At 40.5% G+C, this 20,296-nt stretch overlaps 1 protein-coding gene across 3 annotated transcripts in view; it reads left to right on the top strand.

Moving 5' to 3' along the window:
• MYB (MYB proto-oncogene, transcription factor) overlaps positions 1–20,296 on the top strand; it is a 36,112-nt gene that overhangs the window by 6,481 nt on the left and 9,335 nt on the right. The window contains exons 3-15 of one of the 3 annotated variants that reach the window (XM_083607669.1): positions 1,442–1,559; positions 5,441–5,512; positions 6,287–6,379; positions 7,220–7,440; positions 9,204–9,438; positions 11,470–11,550; positions 12,399–12,503; positions 14,273–14,530; positions 15,606–15,965; positions 17,175–17,317; positions 18,124–18,238; positions 18,337–18,466; positions 19,398–19,504. In XM_083607669.1, coding sequence (XP_083463795.1) covers positions 1,442–1,559; positions 5,441–5,512; positions 6,287–6,379; positions 7,220–7,440; positions 9,204–9,438; positions 11,470–11,550; positions 12,399–12,503; positions 14,273–14,530; positions 15,606–15,965; positions 17,175–17,317; positions 18,124–18,238; positions 18,337–18,466; positions 19,398–19,504 — 2,038 coding nt within the window. Of the gene's footprint in view, positions 1–1,441; positions 1,560–5,440; positions 5,513–6,286; positions 6,380–7,219; positions 7,441–9,203; positions 9,439–11,469; positions 11,551–12,398; positions 12,504–14,272; positions 14,531–15,605; positions 15,966–17,174; positions 17,318–18,123; positions 18,239–18,336; positions 18,467–19,393; positions 19,505–20,296 lie in introns of all 3 variants that reach the window. The other 2 variants (XM_083607670.1, XM_083607671.1) reach the window with 2 other exon arrangements.

Genomic DNA, 20,296 nt, shown 5'->3' on the forward strand with positions numbered 1-20,296 from the left:
CTGTGGTAGCAGAAAAGAAAAGCTTGATACTACAGCAACTAACATGCAACCCTCAAGGCACTGCTTCTGAGTAATCCTATTTACTCTCCACCTGTGTAACTAGCTGAGGCTCCTAGCCATTAGTTCCTGTTCCGATGTTTGTCAGGATTGCTTTAATAAGCTTCCCCCCCTCAAAACACATGCTTAAACTGCATCTGAGGTTTATCCCGTTCACATATCAGCATAATTAGCGATAAATCATCCGTGTGTTCTTTTCTACTGCATTTACACTTAGTATGCGGAGGTTTCAAAAGTTATGTTTATGTTATAAAGTTAGAAATAAAACATTGCACAATAGAAATGAAGTAAGGCCATTTGTGTTGCAACACACTTTGTTTTAACTTTACTGAAATCAATGGGTTAAACTGGATGTTTGTGATTGTTTCCACTCACTGCTGCCTTGGGAGAGATCTGGGTTCAATCAGCAGCTGAAAAGACCTCAGGTGGACTAGAAACAAGACAACTATTTATAATTAAGTAATGTGACTGTTCACTTCAGTGCTGTGAAGTTTTCAGATTGTGCATTTGTCCTCAAGTTATAGTTGTAGTTGGCCATGAATTGTGGGCTTGTTGGTACTGCTCTTCATTTACAAAACAGCCTGATCACTTGATGTCTGTACATTTCATTTGTTTTCAGAAGCCTTTGCCGTCTGATGTTCATTGGGTTGCTGTTCTGTGCATTTGTGCAGCCTGAGCCTGTGCATGTTTATTTGGAAGCAAGTGCCACTGAATTCATTGGGACTTACTTCCTTTTAAGGGTGTTTGGAGTTGCAGCCTTACACCTAAGTAACTGTGCAGGGGAAATGGAGCTTTCCTTGGCATCAGTCAAGTTGAACTCAGCACGGCTTCTGAATCAGTGTACATAGGATCAGGCTATTAGTCTTTTCATTATTTGACAAAGTATAGTATTGAATGTATTTCCTTTTAAAAATACCCAGCCCTTCAGCATTTATCACCTGGGAGTTGAATATGCAAGCTTCTTTATCAACTGTGTGAAAGCATAGAGCATTCTTCAAGTGATCTGGCATAAGTTAAGGATTTTGAGTATGTACTTGGGCAAAGGACACAGCCTCCGTTCTCTTTATTGTCCTAAACATTGCGTTTTAATTTGGAACCATCATTGGTTGAACAGCTGCCAAGTGTGTAATTTGCCACTGATCTAACAGTATGAGCAGGTCTAAACATGCACAGTAATAAGAAAGTTGCCAACCTTTTGCTTGTATCTGTGGATACCAAAAACAGCAGAACCAGTTCAGAATACTAGGAACAGAATGTAGAACAAAATCTTGCAGTGCAAGTTTCCAAACAGTTACCCTCATAACCTTTTAGTTTTTTGCAAATCCTGTCATTCTAAACAGCTTTGCATTTTACCCTGTTTTGTCTTTGTGCTCTGTTTCTCCAGCATATACAGCAGCGATGATGAGGATGAAGACCTGGAGGTATATGATCATGACTATGATGGTCTGCTGCCCAAGGGTGGAAAACGCCATTTAGGGAAAACACGGTGGACCCGGGAAGAGGTAAACATCTGAAAAGTTCAGGGCAGACAAATAGAAGTAGTCTTTCACACAATGCATAGATAGAATGATATAATTCAGTACTTCAGGATGTAGCAATGACCACTTAAGCTGGATGACTCTTTAAAAGGTGAATTACACCAAACTTAAGTGAGGATAGTGTTATCAATGGCTGCTAGTTGGGATGGCTATATTATCTCCAGAAGGCGCTATACTTCTGAATAGCAGTTGTTGGAGAACATGAGTGGGAGGGTGCCATTGTGCTCAGGTTCTACGTATGGGTTTCCCATGGGCATCTGGTTGGCCACTGAGAACAGAATGCTGGACTAGAAGGGCCTTCAGTCTGATCCAGGAAGACTCCTCCTATGTTTCTTATGAAAGGTGTGGATAAAATTCCTAGTCTCAGTTGTCTTCGGCTTCTCCTAAGTACAAGAATAGAACCTGCTTCCTCTTAAGAAATGTGAGCCTACGCCTGTTAAAATTCCTTGTCATCTGCCTTGAGTAGGCCTGTACCTAGAAAGGTAGCTTTGTTTTTTTGTTCTGAAAAAGTAAATTTGAAAGCAAAGGAAAATAGCCAATTAAATCATCTGAAGATTTCTTTTTGGGGAGGGGGCTTTATAGGTGACTTCTTGGGGTGGAAAGATTGTTTGGGTTATATCCAAGGAAGCTTGCACAAACAAACAACATATTTTGAAGGGAAATCCTTATGACATGTATAATTAGTTTACTTCCGAAGCAGCTTGCCTGGTGGGGCGGAGTCTCAATGCTAGCTTCCCGGCAGGTGTTTCATTGCAATGCAGGTGCACCAATGGTGCCAATTGGGCACTCCTGCTGGAGCATCCACACTAGGTGCCTCATCCCTCCACCTCCTGGTAAGCAGCAGTGACGCACCTGTTGAGAAGCTAGCACTGAGCCTCTCCACTGCCACTCCTGAGAAAGCCACTTCTGGTCTACTTCATTCATTGCTACTCAGTAGTTGCTCTTATATGGTCATCGGATATTTTTGATGTAGCTATTATGGCACGGAATTGGAACAGATGAGGGACACCCAGGAGCAATGGAAGTAGGAAAAGGAAGTATGAGAAGCATTAATAGAGCCGTATTTTCTCTCCCACTTGGGAGCACAATGTGCGCGCACATACACACACACCGCCAACTCATCTTCATTGAAGGCAGCAGAGCAGCAATCACTCCACTGACTTATGTGGAAAGGGGAAGGTACTGGGATGGGGCACACCCACAATCTCCTTTTGTGTTTTAAGGCCGTATTTGTAGCCATAGCACAAGACCTATATGTGGCCAACTGGTCAACTATGCCATACAAGTTTGCAAACAGGCATGTACCTGAGCTGAAGTTATCCAGGGCCATTGAAAACATCACTGAACATTATTTGCTCTATAAATTTATACATGGGTGGGTTGCACTGTTTCATAAGGTCAGGTCATAAAGTAATGAAGCGTGGACATACTAAGGTTGCCCTTTGGCTCTCTTTGATTGATATCAGTGTCATCGCTTCATGTTTCTAATGGTTGCTGCATGAGGAACCAAGATAGCAATGCCTTACAGCAGATAGATGAGCAGAAACTATGGATCCTTTCTAGATGGGCCATCAACCTCTAGGCTTTGCAAGAGAAGTGATAGGGGGGTTGCTTCCATTCTCGTACTCTTTCTGTGGTCACTAATGAGAAAGGAATATATAATGAGACTGTTAAAGAGTTGGGAACTACTAATTTAGTCAGGAGCTACTAAACAAAAGCAAATGGTGTTGAAAGGCTGATCCCTTAACGAGAGACCTCAGAACCATTTGTTTAATATACTCCAAACCAGTAGGACCCACTGGAGTTTCTGAACAACCAAGCTGCATTTTTAGAACAGCAGCTCTTAAGATACTGAAGAACTGTGACTATCTACTACCCAGTCTAGTTTTCAATATGTTATCTCCTTTTTGGAAAGCAATCAAGCGCACTGCAACCTGGTCTCATTACTTTCAATAGAGATTACTAATAGGTAAATGTGAACAGGATAGCAGTCTAAATGCGAGAGTTGAATACTCAGAACTAACTCCCACTGGGTGGGCTTTCTCCCAGGTAAGTGGCTATAAGCCTCAGTTATTTTTTCACACTCTGTCACTCATATATTTATTTTCAGCATAAGCTTCTGTACTGGGGAAAAAGAATCACTTGGCAGTATCAAGAATCATTATTTAAGCTTCCATTATTTCTGTGCAGTTCAATTTTCATAAAGCTGTTTTGGCTTGATTAACATCATGCACTGATGTTGCTGTGTAAACATTAGCAGGTCATTTCCCAAATGCTTTTGTAAAAGCTTAGGCTGTTTGTTGCAGAACTCTCATTCCTCCTAAATAGCCTTTGGGGCCTAGTGTTATGCTTCCTAAACTTTCAGTAAAGGTTATTGAGACAAGACAGCAGTTCCCAAATAATTTTGCTAGATTAATGCATTTGTTGTCAGTGAGAATACTCAGAAATAATATGGAGATTGCTGTCTTGCTGCCCAATCAACAAATTAATTAAGCCAGTACTTGAATATAATGGCAGTGGCGGGTGGGTGTCAATTAAAACATTACACCCCAACTGCAAGTGCAAAGTGTTCCTTCATGGTAGTGCTCCATGCGGTTGGTTGGCATAATGTTGGAAACCCCATTGGCCCAATTACAAAGAGTGTTGAACTTCAATGGTGAAAGCTGCATTTGAATTCCTGTTCGGCCATGGAGTTCATTGAGTGGCTTTTGGCAAGTCGCTGTGGGTGAAACTGCATGTTACGATAACAATGGGGCTGCTGCCAAGACCACCCATACATTGAATTCCCCCCTTACAGGACATTTAGTGAAAGTTGCATTATCTCACTGTGTGTTTCCCTGCCACCTTTAGCCCATCATACCGGGTAGGGAATAGTAACATCGGAAAACGAGGTACATTTTATTACATGCAAAGAAAAGGACAAGCACAACACAGGGCTGCTCTTTTCAGTGTCATTGCAATGTGTCGTTCTCAGCCTAGCTTAGTTTGCTGTGTTGTTGTGAATACAAAATGTACATCAATATGTGCTAGTTGAAGGAAGGATGGAACAGAATGTTGCTGTGCAGAATTTTCCTATTCGTTGTGTAAGGTTCCTATATAACGATCATGTCATCCAAGATAATGCTTTATGTTCATTCACGGCATGGCCACTAATGGCACGTCAGTGGTTAGGTGGTGCACTAAGTAGTTCTAAGTGAAGAGTATAGTAGGTCATACATTAGATTCAAAAATCTGGTGGAATTGGCTGTATTAGCCTGTGATGCTGAATAAATGTACGTAGGATTGTGGCCTCATTTTATTAAGCTACTAGGAAGGGACTTTTGAAGAAGGCTGATCAGTTACAGTGGAATCTTGGTTTTTGACTCCTGAAACCATTTGAAAAGCAAGGGGCAGCTTCTGATTGGCTGCAGGAGCTTCCTGCACTCAAGCGGAAGCCGCATCGGACATTCGGCTACCGAAAAACATTTGTAAACCGGAACACTTACTTCTGGGTTTTTGGCGTCCAGGAGCCGATTTGTTCGTCAACTAAGCCGTTTGAGAACCAAAGTTCCGCTGTAATTCAACTTTGCCTTTTCTTCCATACAGTATACTGACTTTTTAGTCTTCTGGTGCGGGCTCACAATTCCAAAATAGCAAATGACACACTATTTCAGTGAAGTTGCAAAATCTTGCTAATAGCTCGTAAAAAGTGTGCAAGATGCCTAGAACAACCAAACTAGAGATTTCCTTTTCCTTGTTGACAGATGTTATGACAATCAGCAATGCATAGTATTGACTTTTAAAACACGCACATGCACACACACAAGTCAGATGAACTTAAATCACCTTTTCTTGAAACGTATTAGGATGAGAAGCTAAAGAAACTTGTGGAGCAGAATGGCACAGAAGATTGGAAAGTTATTGCCAATTTCCTTCCTGTAAGTAGGCCTCGTTTTCTGTTTATAACCACACATTTATCAGTGGGTGAAAGCAGGGGAGGTTGTTTCATAATTACAGATGGGGACTTAATACAATTATAGCAATTTGGGAGGCTTGCAGAACTTCACCATGTATACCCAACATTTAAATGTCTTTCTTTCACTTCTCATGAAATGGAGGAAGGAGAAATGTTAAAAGCCTTGGGGGGGATTTTATATACAAACAGATGGTTGGTACATCATCTATCTATCCGTCTCTCAATGGAACAAAAAAGCATCAATGCAGAATAGAAACTGGCTTTGATCCGTAGTTGCTATTGCTTATTAAGTGTGTGGTTCTGCTGGTAATTTCTGACACACTTGTTGAGAAGCAGCAGGTAAAGTTTATTATATATTCATTTTTAACGAGTAGCTGGTAGGTTAGTATGCAACTATGGTATCTGTCTGCTGTCTACAATCAAAAATTAATATGAGAAGGCGCTGGAAGGTTTTTGTAGCTGAAGCTGTCATAGTGTCCAACTCTTCCTTTGGAAGATCCCCATCTTAGTTTTACCTCTATCAGTGGCCTGATCCTTGCTTGTTTTGATGGTGATGTAAGCAATAAAATGTAAAGATTTTACTTGCAGAGGCAGCATGCGTGCTGAATAATAGTGTAAATACTGCAATATCATGACTCAGAATTGCATCTGTGGGGCATTTGTTAACAAAGTTGCATTTTTTCACGCAGCTGTAGCAATTATGTAATAATTTGTTGGGGGTTTTTTGGCTTGTTAGAATCGGACAGATGTACAGTGCCAGCATCGGTGGCAGAAGGTACTAAATCCAGAACTTATTAAGGGCCCGTGGACTAAAGAAGAAGATCAGCGAGTAAGTTAACAATATTATTTTAATCTAATCGTTCCATCAGCATTAAATGTTGGGTGCAGCCAACCTACATCCACTTTGATGAAATAATACCTGTAATTTAAGTTATTTATTAATTGATCTTTACAGCCCCTAACATTTCTTCCAGCAGCACTTTAAATAATTGCTTAACTGTCCACTTGAGAGGTGGTATAATACAGAATGGTTGAGAGACTGAGCTGCGAACCAGGAAGTCCCTGACTCGAGTCTCAGTTATTATCTCATTAGATGGCCTTAGGCAAGCCTCATGTCTTTGAGCCCAAATCCTCCCTCCCATCTTTGGGGAATACTTTGGGAATAATTATACAAGAGGTGATTCCAGGCATCCTGATTTGTTTGCACAAAGTTTGCAGGGAGGTTAGATTATGTGGAATATCGATTGACAACTAATTCTAATCTGTGGGAACATTGTATGTTGTATCCAGTGTGCTTTCCCCCTTTACTTTCCTTATCACAAAAGTCTGGGGGGGGGGGCGGTTTGTGGGGGAGTGGATATGTTGTGCAAGAATCTCACCCAAAATTTGTGATAGTCTGGAAATGTCATGGGGCAACTTTAATGACAAGACAATTAATAGGATGCCGCCTTTTCCGACTCAGCTGCCTTCTTTAGTCCCTGATAAGTTTTGCACCTGTTTTTATTCCCATTTTTCTTCCTATATAATAATGCTGGCCTATCTAAATTCCTGATGCACATCACAGCCCTGATCTTCCATGAAACATAAGAGAATGATTGCGTTTTGGTCCCATAGCATAACACCTGAAAGTTAGAGGTGGCACTTTACTTGTTTTTGTGCTTGTTTGAAGGTGATAGAGCTGGTGCAGAAATACGGTCCCAAGCGCTGGTCTGTCATCGCTAAGCACTTGAAAGGAAGGATCGGGAAACAATGCAGAGAGCGATGGCACAACCATTTGAATCCAGAAGTTAAAAAAACCTCCTGGACAGAGGAAGAAGATAGAATTATTTACCAAGCACACAAGAGACTGGGAAACAGATGGGCAGAAATTGCAAAGTTGCTTCCTGGACGGTAATGACAGAGAGTAGCACTTTAAAGGAAAGACTAGGGTGGAGATGGGAGATGAGTGGATGAAACTCTGTATTTTGTCATCTTAGCAGAACAAATGCAATGCTCCTAATGAATTTTGCTCCTAATGAATGCAAGTGAGTGCATGGCCAAGCTGATGAGATCAAAGTGTTGTGCATTATTTTATAAGTTGATACAAAGCTACAGCAACCAACTTTTAGCTTTAATTGTAGGGGAAGTTTTCTAAATTGTATCTGGTCAATAGAACAGGCAGTCTGCGGAAGCTATTGGGGGTCCTCTGTGAAATAACGTCTCAGATGATTTAAGGCTGTGTGGATCTCCAGTGACACAGAAGACCTTGCCTGATAATGTTACGACGTCTTCATATGTTACAAAGACGGAAGGAAATATGTGTTCGACTCATTTCTACCATAGTATGAATGTGTGGGGCGTGAGACTTGCTGATCTCCCATATGGAGAGTTCTACAATCCCTCTATGGAGATCCATGTCCTACTACTCCTGTAGAAGTGAGGAAAGAGGAAGTGTAACTGACCTGGCACTTCTTCTTTTTACAGTTCTGCAATGAACAGAAACTTTATTTTAGATAATATTAAAGCATAATTATGAAACCATTCTAAATTAATAATGTAGTAAGATAATTATAATTATTACTCAAGCACCTAAACAGCTTTTGGAGAATGTCACACACAGACACAAATCTGTTTTTTTCTTTGAGTAACACCACCTTCTTCCTTTCACTGAGTATGAACACCATAGTCACATAAGCCCTAACAAGCTGTGTCCCAAGACTGAAAGTTAACTGAGGTGAAAACTAAATATGACACAGGAGATCTGTGATCAGGACCTCCCACTTCAGGCCTTGGAAATCCTTTGAAGATAAGGAAAATGATGCTCAAGGAGAGAGTGATTAACTCTTGCTTCATCTTGCCCTTTCCCAGATCTATACTCCCTCACTCCCTAAACTTATTAGATCCACCAGGGTAGGTCAGGAGAGAACACTACACTCTCATGCTTTTTAGGCCCGCAGAACTTCCCAGCATCAAGGACTTTTGTATACATCCCTTGGATGAATTCCAATCATCTTGGGGTAACCACAAATAAAGCCCAAACCCAAGAAGAGCAAAAATGTTTGCTTCGTTGACTGTAGAAAGGGTTTCGATTTTCTAGTATGTTTGCTTGGAGGATGACCACTTTGCATTGCCTCCATGCAGCAGTGGAATGCTACAGAGTTCCTTTTGGAATGGCTGTACTTGACAAGCTTGTAGGGCTTAGTGCGTCAAGGAATCAGGAGGTTGTGCCTGTTGCGTCACATGTTAGAGGATGAGGTGCAACTGGACTGATTAATTTATCCAGGTGGAACATAATGTAAGAGAAGGGGCAGGAGGAGTTGAATTCAGAACTGAAATGAGGAATTCAGGGAGACCTGTTTGTTTTTTATGTCACTGCTTTACCTATTTAATTTTTGCTGCCAGTTACAGAAGCAGGGCACTAATGAAATGCAGTGTGGATAGTTGCATATTTTGACAACAGTAAAAACCCGTCTGTTGCGAGCTTGTAGCAGAAGTTCAGCCCATGTGAGCCGAATGACATTCCAATATAAGCACTATTAAAGTGCAAAGGAGATTCCTAGGTGACCATGGTAATGTTGTATGTTAACTGCTCTCTCCTGCCAGTTAACCTTAACCATGCCTGAGCATTCCGATTTCATGTTGTTCTTTCTTTATATGCCTGTTTTCTTGTGCAGAACTGATAATGCTATCAAGAACCACTGGAATTCTACGATGCGGCGAAAGGTTGAACAGGAAGGTTACCTTCAGGAGTCTTCCAAAGTCAGCCAGCCTTCAGTAGCCACAAGTTTTCCAAAGAACAACCATTTAATGGGCTTTACCCACACCCCACCTTCTGTGCAGCTGCCAACCTCCACTCCGACCCCAGCCACCAGCGACTACTCCTATTACCACATTTCTGAGGCACAGAATGTAAGCTGATGGAAACAATTCAATCGGTTGACAGCTAGGTCTCCCCATCATTGAGATATTGTAACTACCATGCATGACCATGGCAGGAATGGAGAAAGGGAGGCTAATATGATTGATATATTGCTATATCTTGCTTTTGCATGAGGTTCATTGTGGTCTCTCATCTGAGGATCTAATCAAGTCCACATTTACATAGTTTTAGCCACATTGCAGCATCGGCAGTGCCCAGACCACCTGCTAGGGCTGGGAAGGATGCAAGCTAGAAATTGTCCGTAAGAGGCATAATGACTGCGGTGCTAACCCCACTTACCTGGTGGTAAGCTCCATTGAATTCATTGATACTTACCTCTGAGTAGCCATGGTTAGAATTGCAGCCATAGAGTTGGCCTCACTCTTTTTTAAAACAATGGATGAGGTGTGACTGCTTGGAATTAAACCCACTGAAGTCAGTGGACTTGAGTAATGTAAATCCATTTATTTCAATGGCTCTACTCTTCAGTATAGTTACGTTAGATATCATTCAATGTTTTTAATTTTACAACTATGCACTCCATGAAGAAGATGGAATTCAGACAACAGTGGTAGGCATATGTAAGATAGGTGGACACGCCTATTCTCATATTTTTGTGTGAAAGCATTTTTAATGTCTTAATTTTGACAAGTAGAAAGTAAGAATTGAGTAGTTGTACTTCCTCTGTGGGGTCTAAACCTGTAGCATTCTCCTGTTCTAGACTTCCACTCGCTTACAATTTGGCTGCAGGTGAAGTAAGTAGTTATAGTTGATAAGTTATATAGTTATAAGTAATTATAAACTCACAGTCATTATTAAGTAGATTATATGAATCTAAGATTATATGAATCTAGTTTGAACTAGATAGCCCTCAGGATCCCTTCCAACTCTACAATTCTATGATTCTATTATGTTTGTAATGTTATTATTTTATTACAGAATATAGCAGTCCATATGATATATGGCAAAAATCGATAATACAGAGAGAACCCACTCAGAATTTTGCCAGTAAATACAAAATGTCAAACATTGGACCATTGGTTGCAATTTAAACACACCTTCCTTATCTTTTTAATTTTTTATTTGTCACAGCATCTGAGGTGTCTGCTTCACAGTATTTAGCTTCTCTTGATAGCAGGAACTCATAGGGACATTCTTTCATAAGACATATTGTAATTTTACGTTGTGGACTGCCTTGAGAGCTACAGAAAAAGGGCAGATAATTAATTAATTAAGTGGAAGCACATGTAGGATAACTTGGTATCCAATTTTTGTCATGCTTTGTTACTGATTGGTGGCTTATAACACAGACTGCTTTCTCTATATTCTTCCTCATGTTTAGATGCATGCGGAAGCCATACATGCAATGGATCTGATGGTCTGTCTGTATTACAATCCACCAAGTAGTTGTAAAGGGTGGGGAAACATGTCTTGTTAGATGCCTGCTGGATTGAACCAAAGGTCCCATCTAGACCAGCATCCTGTTTTCAACAGTGGCCATTCAGATACTCCTGGGAAGCCCATAAACAAGGCTTCTTTTACTTTGAGATGCTTAGCCTTCAACCCAACACAAGCAGCCTTGATGCCATCTGTCTATTTTGTTGTTGTTTATGAAATTAATTAGGCACATTTCTCAAGGAGGAGCCAGGAATACAAAAGACACAATCATTCATTAATGCAATACAGTAAATCTCACAACCCCATAAAAATCAATTCAATCCAGGCCTGCAAAATAATGCAGTAACCAAATACAAATTTAAAATTAGTAATTAATAAAACAGCAGTAGATGGTTGGGGGGGTGTTATTGGTTGATCAATGGATCATTATAGTTTGAGAATTCCTAAAAGGGTTACTGAACTTGTTGCATTTAAAATGAGATACCTCTTTTATTTCAAGGAGGTAGAAAGATTGGCATAAGAAGTATGTGTGTGTATGTGTGTGTGTTACTTAAGCCCATCACTTTATTGAGAAGTGTGTGAACAGCATGATTAATTTGGGCTCTCTTTGTCTTTCGGTCTAGGTCTCTTCTCAGATCCCATATCCAGTAGCACTTCATGTAAATATTGTTAATGTTCCCCAGCCAGCTGCTGCAGCTATTCAGGTAGATAAATTTAAAAACCATTTCAGGCGTCCATTTGCCATACATTTCATATGCAAGTTACATGCAAATACCTTAACCTGCCAAAAAATAAAATCAGACAAAAGGCACAGCTCTTTTAACAAAGTAAATGATAGAGAAGGGCCTGGGCAGCCATGTTTCCAGCAATTTGGGTGCCAGCCTTGAGAAGACACACACTCTCCTCACAGCTCCTTCGTTTCCTGGAGCAAATTCTCCCTCACCTTGGTGACTGAGCAGATTGTCATCATGGTTTTCAGCTTAGGGCTAAACATGGGTTTCCCTTTCTAAAAATGTGAAGGCCACAGATTGGCGTGGATTTCAGATCCTGGTTTTAGAGTAACCCCTGGTTAGCTTTCACCAGAGTCAACATTGCTGAAGGTGAACTTGCAGTTTAGGAGGAGAGGGTATCAATTGCTCCAGGAAAGGGAGTAAGGGCACACCTTCCTGAGACGTTTCCAGTTTGCTGACCACAGTTAGCGGCTACCCAGTGCTTTTGTTTGCACACTGGCAGAAAGAAAAGTTGTATCAGGGCGAGGAAGTTTACTCATTTCTTTAAAAAGGTGGCCAGGGAAAGTGATCTGGAATGGTTTCTTAGGTTCCCTAGTTTGGTACGCAGGAGGCATCCAGAAAATAGGTATTGTGTCCTGCACTTTAATACCTGTGCAAAAAAATAAAATTAAGCAGAGATTCCGGGGTTTTTTGTCCAGTGGAGGAGCCTCTCAGGCTAATTTGCCTGCGATTCTGCAAGGCCGCAAGCCATCGTCATCGTTGTAAACTGCAGCATCCAACCCGGCCTTTACCTTCTCTTTTCCCTTAACTCTTAATTGCAGAGACACTATAATGATGAAGACCCTGAGAAAGAAAAACGAATAAAGGAATTAGAGTTGCTACTAATGTCGACTGAGAATGAACTGAAAGGGCAACAGGCATTACCAGTAAGAATGTCACTGTGTGCTTGGACGGAGGGATAGCAGCTTTACCCCAGTGCTTCTCTTTCCCCCCCTTTTCCCTCCCCCTCTTCTTCTGACACTAATCAAGGCTCTATATTTCCATTTGAAGAGGATGAGACGTCACATTGCTCTCCACCCCCATAAGCATTTGCTTCTCTCCCCCCCCCCATCTCCAAATTACAGTGGTGCACTAATTCCACCATGTTTGCTTTTATGTGTAAATGGACTACTATTTAAAAAAGAACAGCAACAATCAGTTCCCGTCAGGTTTTATCCTGAGGGGACATCTTTGTTTCTGAGAACTTCCGAACACTGCATAATGAAAATGTAGTGCCTGGTTCTTGGTTTTCTTCTCTTTCTCTCTGCGCTGTATTCCTCACCTTCAGCTATATGTTGCACTCCTGGCCTGTGATCCTCAAGCCATTGTAGGCGGTCTTGCTCACTCTTTTGCGCAAATGTGGCACAAGTCAAGTCCAGAGTACGACACATACCTCTGCTCTAAAGAGTGCTACTTGTATGTATTCAGAACCTCACCCCTGCCCCAAAGCCTGGAGTGGCTTCATCTCTAGCTAGCAAAGTCTAGCTGCATGGAAGGGGGCAGGCAGAGTGTGTCTCTCTGCACTGGCCACACCGCTGGGCCTGTCTCCTCCGTTCCAGAATGCCACAGAATCCTCCTCCCGGGGCCACTTGTGCCACATGCCCTGCAAGTTGGGAATACGTAGTCTTGAATTGGCGTTGGGGAGACAGGACTATTGCTCCAGACCAAATGGTTTGGGAATCACAGCCCAAATAAGGTCCATTTTATTTTTATTTTTATGCATGTTTGTTAATGTTTATCTGAGGAAAGTTAGATTCTATAACTGCATGTATGAAACCCAGAGCTGGCTATTACTGAATTTGTGTATGTAATAAAATTAATACGGTAACTGCAGAAAAAAACAAAAACCTGGGTGATAGCCAGCAGGAAACATCTACGTCTAATTAATTCATATTAATAATTAATTCATTTTCTAGTTAAGGGTGGGGGGGACACAACCGTGTGCATGAAATGTTAGTTTGGCCACTTCTAATTTTTAGTTGAAGTTTTGCAATGCCTTCTCTTGCATGGTTATGCTGCAAAGAGACTTCTGTTAATTTGCTCTTCTGCTTTCCTAACCATGTTGATTTTACAGCCTTTTCATTGCATTGGTGTAAGCTGTAGCGCTAGTCAGAGATAGGGCAAAGATGAGGGGAGGTATATTAAAAATAAGTAACTGGTATTAATCTAAATCCGCAAAGACCAATGGAAAAGTGCCAGTGACTTCAAACATGATGTGGAATTCACAATCTAAATCCATAAGGTACAGATAAGACCGAGTTTTGCACTAGGGAAATCTTGCAATTTCCTTACTTTGCACAGGGAAGGAAAAACAGATTTGTGCACTCACAGACTTTGGAAGAAGAGTGTATGCATGTAGCTGTATTGCTTGTTATACTGTAGATACTGGCCCAGGATGCAGAGTTGTTGCACAAGATGAGGTAATGCCAAAATGAAAGCTATAAATTTATTACCCTTTCAAACAAGCTCTTGCTGCACTGATGAAAGGAAACATCTTGACAACTGTTTCATGGGCATTAAGTGCTTAGATGATGCAACTACTTTTATCTTTTCCTTCAACAGCCATCCGATAACTTGTGCAATTTCTTTGCTAAGTTCCTTCTGCCTCTTTTTTCTCGCACCCTCTTTACCGCCCCCCCCTTCCCCCTTCCTTTAGACACAGAACCACACGTCAGATTACCCAGGATGGCACAGCACCGCAATTGCAGACAGTACCAGAACTAGTGGTAACAGTGCGCCCATTTCCTCTTTGGGGGAGCATCATCATTGTATTCCATCTCCACCAGTGGATCATGGCTGCTTGCCGGAAGAAAGTGCATCCCCTGCAAGGTGCATGATTGTTCACCAGAGTAACTTCCTGGATAATGTTAAGAATCTCTTAGAATTTGCGGAAACGCTTCAGCTGATAGATTCCGTAAGTAGAATGGTCATCTTCTAAGGTGTGGCTGGTATAAGGACTGGAGTCATATGCTATTTCTAGATCAATTTGTTTTCTTACATTCTGTCTGTCTTGTTTGCTTTGTTGCTGAATAATCCCATATCCAGGGTAAACTTTCACCATGGCCACCTTTAGTATAGTTGGTTTTTGTTTTCTTTTTTGCTGCACATTTACAACTTACAACCCAGTCCTATGCAAGCTTACTTGGAAGTAAGTCTCATTTAAATAGACAGTCTCTTATTTCTGAATAAACATGGTAGGATCCGAGCATTTAGCCCTAGCTTGTTGTTTGTGGGCTCCCAATATTTATCAAGCACAGGTAAACATTTGCACGTAACATGCATGTATAGAATTATTATTGTTAGTGTTTTCAGGTTGCTTGTATATTAACCTGCAAAGGATAACTTTATTCTAAGTGAGCTGGCATATTTAAAATTTTTCCTGAATATGTTGTGCCTTTTAACAGTGAATTCATACTGTACATTGCAAAAAAAAAAACATACAACTCTACGTGTATTTTTAGTTCCATTTCAAGTGACTGTACACTTCTGCATACCTTCATGGATCCCTCCTTTTTTGTGAAACACACATTGCATTAATGATTTTCTTCTACGAAAACTTCAAGAAATCACACGTCATTTTTGAAGATTCTAAGACTTTCATGTAGAAATTCTAAGACTGACATAGGGCTCTTTTAGAAGTATGGGCTGAAACCAAACATTTGGCAAAACAAATTCATTATGACAGCATCACCTTCTCAACTGTATCCTTTTCACTTAAGAATCCTGCCTCCTTAATAAAGCAGATGGGTCACAGACTGTAACAGAGTGGTAAGGGGGGGGTTGCTTCTTTTAGGAATCCACCATTAGGATAGTTTTCATTCGGGAAAGACTGAAACTGGGTCAAAATGGCTTAAAAATGAGGAACAATGGCTCCTTTACTTTGTTTCCCTTTTACTAAAGTTGTTATGTTAGTGCTATACTTTTTTTTTTTTAATGAGAGGGCATCGTACACTGTCTCATAGATTCGTGACTTCCCCCATTGTTTTTAGGATCCTTCATCATGGGGTGATCTCAGCAGTTTTGAATTCTCTGAAGAAGCTGACACCTCGCCTAGCCGAGCTCCCTCTGCCAAAGCCCCACAGCTTCAGCAAACAGAGGCCAGTGCATGTAGGCCTGAAGGACACCCTCTCTCAAACCTGAGCAAAGCCATGTTGAGTCAGGATTCCCTTGCCTTGCCCAAGTCCTTGGCTGGCTCAAAATGTGGCACAGCTCCGTTGGTGTTTCTGCGCACAAAGAGAGGGCATCCCAGCCACTTAGCCAGTGGCCATAAGTCCTTCATACTTGCTGATGTCAGGAGCTCAACTCCTAAGCGCTCCCCTGTCAAAAGCCTGCCATTCTCTCCCTCGCAGGTAGAGCAAGATTTCTGCACAGATTTTACTAATCCTCAAAAGTCAGCAAGGTGTTAACAACATAGGAGAACTAATCATTGGAACGAATGACTAATTCCTGTTGCACTCACTGATTGCTCTCCAATTTTGAATTTACTCATAGCTTACTCTTCACCATGGAGTTTAGACTGCCAACTGATAAATTTGCTTTTCTCTTGTGTGTCGTATTCTTGGTGGTTTTCAAGGGGTTAGCGGTTTGTTTGCTTTGCTCTTGCTTGTCATTCCTTCAGCTATCAGAATTTAACATTTCTGTTTCCTGTAACCATTTTTTCTTACCCCCTACTTTGCACATTTGGGTTCACTGACTCCCTAAATTTACACTAAACAGACAATGGTGTCCAAATTATGTTGCAAACTAACAAGTGATTTAAAATAAATGATTATTTGAGAACATTTTTGAACAGTAAGGTGTGAGTTACAAACTACTTGATATATTTAAGGTATATGCATCTCATTGAATGGGCCAAACAGATTAAGAGTATGTGAATTGGTTTAAGTGGCTTGTGGACTTCTGCTTAAACGTGTAGAGTTTGAAACAACTTGTTGAGTTAATGACAGTCATTACTGCTAATGAAGTTTATTTCCTAAATTCTGCAGTAGCAGCCCTTTTCCAGCAAATTAAATATTTACATCAAAATACTAATTTTGAAATGCTCTGTGCAACTTTTACTTTCTATAAAACAATCAGTTTTAATGGATAAAGTAGGAACGTTTAATTTTTTTAAAAAAAATCTAGTTGCCATATTTCATGCTACAAGGTTCAGTGGGTGATATCTTTACTTATTTGGAGTGGACCCATTGAAATAATTGAAGTCAAGTCCATAGATTTCATTGGCTGTACTCTGCTCATGACCTAGGCAGACGTCACCCAGTACTTCTCATGAACCAAGCTCCAAGGTTCTTTCATATTATTAGACATTCTTTGCAAAGGCAAATAAACTCAGTGAGGTAAAACAAATACTTGTTTCTATAAATAATCTTGTAACAAAACCAAAGGAATATATTTGTGTAGGCCAAACACTAGAAATGTGAAACTTTACTTTGGGAGTATCGCAACCAAAATACTCACTGCCACACAACATGACGCTGCTGTTGATACAGTTTCACTGTAAGTTCGTGGAAGAAGCACTCCTGTTAACTGAGATTCCCTCTCTTTTTTAATATTTGCAGTTCTTGAACACCTCATCAAGCCAAGAAAGCCTGGACCTGGACAATCCAACTTTAACTTCCACTCCCCTCTGTGCTCATAAACTCACTGTTACAGCACCTCTTCACAGAGACCAAGCATTTAAGATACAGAAGGAGAATAATATGTAATTTCTCTTGCTTTATTATTTTTTTTAAAATGCACTTTTGCCATATTACTAGAACAGCTAAAATAGGCTACGAACATGCATCTTGATTTCTTTCACCCTGATCCAGAGTTTGTTGGCTTTTGGTTGGGCACACAGAGCTTCTCTGTAAGTAAGCATCCCATTCATTTCAGTGGAGGGCAGCTCGGCATTGTCCATTTGGAGCTGCTCCTTCCATTGACATGAATGAGGCCAGATGTGTAGGGCAGCTTTTGAACTACTATGGTGGCCACTAGGTCAGTTGTCCCTACCATCTTATAGTGGAACTCCTTCTGGGCACATATAATTAGAACAAAAGCAAAGCCTGCTAGGTTAGGCCAGTGGCCCAGTATCTTGTTCTCACAGTGGCCACCCATACTTGTGGGAAACCTACAAGTGGGACCTGAGCAGAAGAGCTCTCTCTCCTGTAGTTTCCAGCAACGTGTTCATAAGAATTCTGCCTCCAGCTGTAGTACTGTTAGCCATATCATCCATGAATTTGTCCAGTCCTCTTTTAAAGCCAACCAAATGGCACTCTGCGTCCACCATCATTATTCCTAAGTGCTTGAAGCGGTTCGTGGACATTATTTCAGCAGTGCCCACAGCGCCCCTGAAATACATGCCCTCATTATTATCCCCATAGCACACATGGCTGTTTAGAACATAGAACTTTGCAGTACACAAGTCAACCTTTTAATGTGATGCTACTCTAAACTTGGATTTCAGCAAAAAGATTCAAACTACTTCCTAATTTCTCTTCCCCCCCCACCCCCCTTTTGTGGACTCAGCTTCAGAACTCCAGCTATCAAAAGATCAATATTGGAGAGCTCTCCAAGAACACCAACTCCATTTAAAAATGCACTCGCAGCTCAAGAATTCAAATATGGACCCTTGAAAATGCTGGTAAGAAGGGGAAAAAACTATGATAAAAATTGAATTTAAATGAGGATGATACGAAGAGTTTTGTGTTGTTTCATTGCATACTTATTTTTCGTTTTTAGCCTCAGACACCAGCTCACCTTGTAGACGATCTGCAAGATGTTATCAAACAAGAGTCCGATGAAACTGACATTGCTTCTGGCATATGTGAAAATGGATCCCCGTTGTTGAAGAAAATCAAACAGGAGGCAAGTTAAACAATATTTATCTAAGACCACTTAAAACTGGGCTCACATTGCCCAGAAGTGTCTTAAATTGATTCACTTACTCTGGCGAGAAGCCAATTTTGCCATGTTTTAATTTTAAAGATCATCAGGAGCTGGATCAGATTGTTCAAATATTTCCTCAATCTTAAATTTTTGTAAGCAAACAGATTAGGTGAACCATAATATGTCACAGAAACAGTACAGTAAGCCTGCCACTTGGATGCATTTAACTTGTGCGCATTCAGCTTCATGCGCATGGCAAATAATAAAAAGGGGGTGACTTTAGCCATCTATCCGCCATTGAACTTAATGGGTTTTGACTATACTCCATTTTGGTTTTGGGTGCGATCCCTGGAATGTAACGCCTACGTAAGTTGTGGGCCTACTGTCCTGTCATTTCTGTCTTTCAGAGAAGGCCATTGCTTCCACAGCAAAAAGTATACAATTGGTGCCTGATTTTTATATGTTGAGAATAGATTATCCTGGTCCTTACATACAACAAACTATGTCGAGCCTTGTAAACCACTAATTTCAAAAATTTCATACTCTCTGGCTTTAGTGGAATTCTCAGGAACAAGAAAGTTGATCAGTGAAGCCTTGCAAATCTTTTACATAATGTAAAAAGACTACAATTTTTCATTGATGGCCCCACTAAGAACTTAGTTGCAGTCTAGATTTCCAGGAGCTTAAAATTATTGTTTAAATTTTTTTTTAATTGAATTAATCCTGAATGTCAGAACTTAATGTTATGTCATACAGAGAGTGACTTTTCAAGAACTAATATACACTGACGAAGCTAAATTGTGATGTAGGCCAACTTTATTTGGAAATAACAATTACAGGTACTGCTAAATAGGGATAAAGTATGTCAGTTTTTTGATATTTGAAACATAGCTCTGCTTTCTGCTTATAGGTAGAGTCTCCAACAGGCAAAGCAGGAAACTTCTTTTCCTCGAACCATTGGGAAGGGGAAGGGCTGAACACACAGCTGTTTACACATGTGTCCACTGTGGAAGATGTGCCGGTATGTATTAAGCTATGAATCTTGCATTATTTGTTATTTTGTTTTTTGTGACATGGCATATTTGGAAGCTGTGGTAAACAAGCAGATACAGCTCAGGAGCCACATCTGTCTCACCAAGATGTTTCCTCTGACCATGTCACCAGGCTGCTGTTGTGGGCTGATTTGTCTGCAAAATGGGTAATTCTGCAGGAAAGGGTTGGAAAACCTTTCCCCAGAGAAAATGCCTTAGGTAGAGCCACTTGTTGCTAATACCTTATTCCCCCCACCCCCTTCTGAAATTCAAGTAGTAAAAAAATGTACAGCCTATGATACGCACGTGGAAATCTTCTTGTTTTTAACTAAAGGCATATTTAATACTCCCGTTATAACGAACAGGTCACTAAAACGCTTAACTTTGGTTTGAAAATCATTATATATATGCACTTAATTTGGGCTGGATTGTGCCAAAATATTTTTCACCTTAAGTTAACCAGTTTTTCTTTATATTGTATATATAAAAGCACTGTGCTGGTACAGAGTGCACTTTAGGTTATGTAAAAAGCTGAGCCAAAGTTCTGCTCATAATTGGATCACTGAAGTGTTTGCTAAAGTCAGTGGAATCAGTGAAATGTTTACTTTCTTTGCCCAACACCCTTTGTAAATGGCATAATTTCATTTTTAATATAAATGGGATTAGAACACAATATAGTCCAATTGCTACATGCTTGTACTTAAGCCGATTTACTGCTATTTAAATTTTATTTCTCACTGTTCCCTTAAAGTGACTGGTACCAGATTTAGCCTTGCGTGTTT

The sequence above is a fragment of the Podarcis filfolensis genome, assembly GCF_964270895.1.
Source record: "Podarcis filfolensis genome assembly, chromosome: 3".
Lineage (NCBI taxonomy): Eukaryota > Metazoa > Chordata > Lepidosauria > Squamata > Lacertidae > Podarcis > Podarcis filfolensis.